The sequence below is a fragment of the Etheostoma spectabile genome, chromosome 23 (genome assembly GCF_008692095.1).
Source record: "Etheostoma spectabile isolate EspeVRDwgs_2016 chromosome 23, UIUC_Espe_1.0, whole genome shotgun sequence".
Lineage (NCBI taxonomy): Eukaryota > Metazoa > Chordata > Actinopteri > Perciformes > Percidae > Etheostoma > Etheostoma spectabile.
In genome coordinates, this window is record NC_045755.1 from 17,998,405 (window position 1) to 17,999,525 (window position 1,121).

The 1,121-nt window shown below is 41.3% G+C and overlaps 1 protein-coding gene across 1 annotated transcript in view; it reads right to left on the reverse strand.

Moving 5' to 3' along the window:
- Nucleotides 1–1,121, reverse strand: part of gnsa (glucosamine (N-acetyl)-6-sulfatase a) — a 14,741-nt gene that overhangs the window by 11,864 nt on the left and 1,756 nt on the right. The window contains exon 3 of the mRNA XM_032505690.1: nucleotides 264–470. Within this exon, the coding sequence (XP_032361581.1) occupies nucleotides 264–470 (207 nt within the window). The remainder of the gene's footprint in view (nucleotides 1–263; nucleotides 471–1,121) is intronic.

Genomic DNA, 1,121 nt, shown 5'->3' on the forward strand with positions numbered 1-1,121 from the left:
AATGCCAAGGTCTCCCGTCACAGCTAGATTTAGATCCAAAGCCTGAAAACAGAGTCGCGAGGAGGTAAAGACGACTAGTTTTCTCTCAGACCACTTGAATTTCAATATGCAGACACCAGAAATAAATAAAGTGTCTACCACAACTGTAAAACAATTTAGTGTGCAGAAAGAAGGCCTTAATGCAATTCAAATCCATGTATTATCACGTGTTCCCATTATGTTGTTACACAAATACAAAACGTGTGAAGTTCTGTGGTCTCTACCTGGTTAAGGTATTTCCCAGCGAAGAAAGTCTGGTAGCCGGTGTAGGTCTTCAGCAGCGCGGGGAAGGTGTGTGCTTCCTCGCTCTTCTGCCAGACCTTGCTGCTGCAGTTTCCCTCTAAGGTGTTGTTGATGACGTGGTGGTTGTGGGGGTATTTCCCCGTCAGGATGCTGGCCCGACTGGGGCAGCACAGCGGGCTGGCGACAAACTGAAAGGGATGATGGTGGGAAAAGGATGAGAGATGGAAAATGGCTCTGTGCAAATATCTTCTTTTTCAGCCACTTAGTTTTAGTTTGAATTCACCAAAGTCACACAATAACACAAACTAATGAACCAATCGAGGCAGCCGTAGACCAGCACCCCCTGCGAGGTAAAATGACTGTTTTTGTCAAAGGAGTCTGGTGGCTTTGAAGACAGCACAGATACCTGTTGTAAGGGGCTGTCTGACAGCAGGGTAAAGCGGTGAAGATATTTTAAATATAGCGTAGAGCACGACCGATATTGGATTTTTAAGGCCGATACGGATACAAATATTTGATTATTTAAAAATCCAATATCCCGATATATCGGCCGAGATATATTTAAAAAAAAATATATATCCAGAAACGCATAACAAAACAAACCGATCTCCCTAACATTAGTTATTTATGAGTTCTCACTAATATAATGATAATTTGTTTTATTGTCACAACAGAACAGAGGAACATCAAAAGAAATCAAATAAGTAAAATGTATAAAAATAGAAACTTAAGATATGAAACTTAAAGTCCTTTGAACAAAAAACGCATTAACAAAAACCAATAATCCGACTGCTGCCAACAGGGACGCTGTAGAGCGTCCTCTGGTGGACAAACTATGC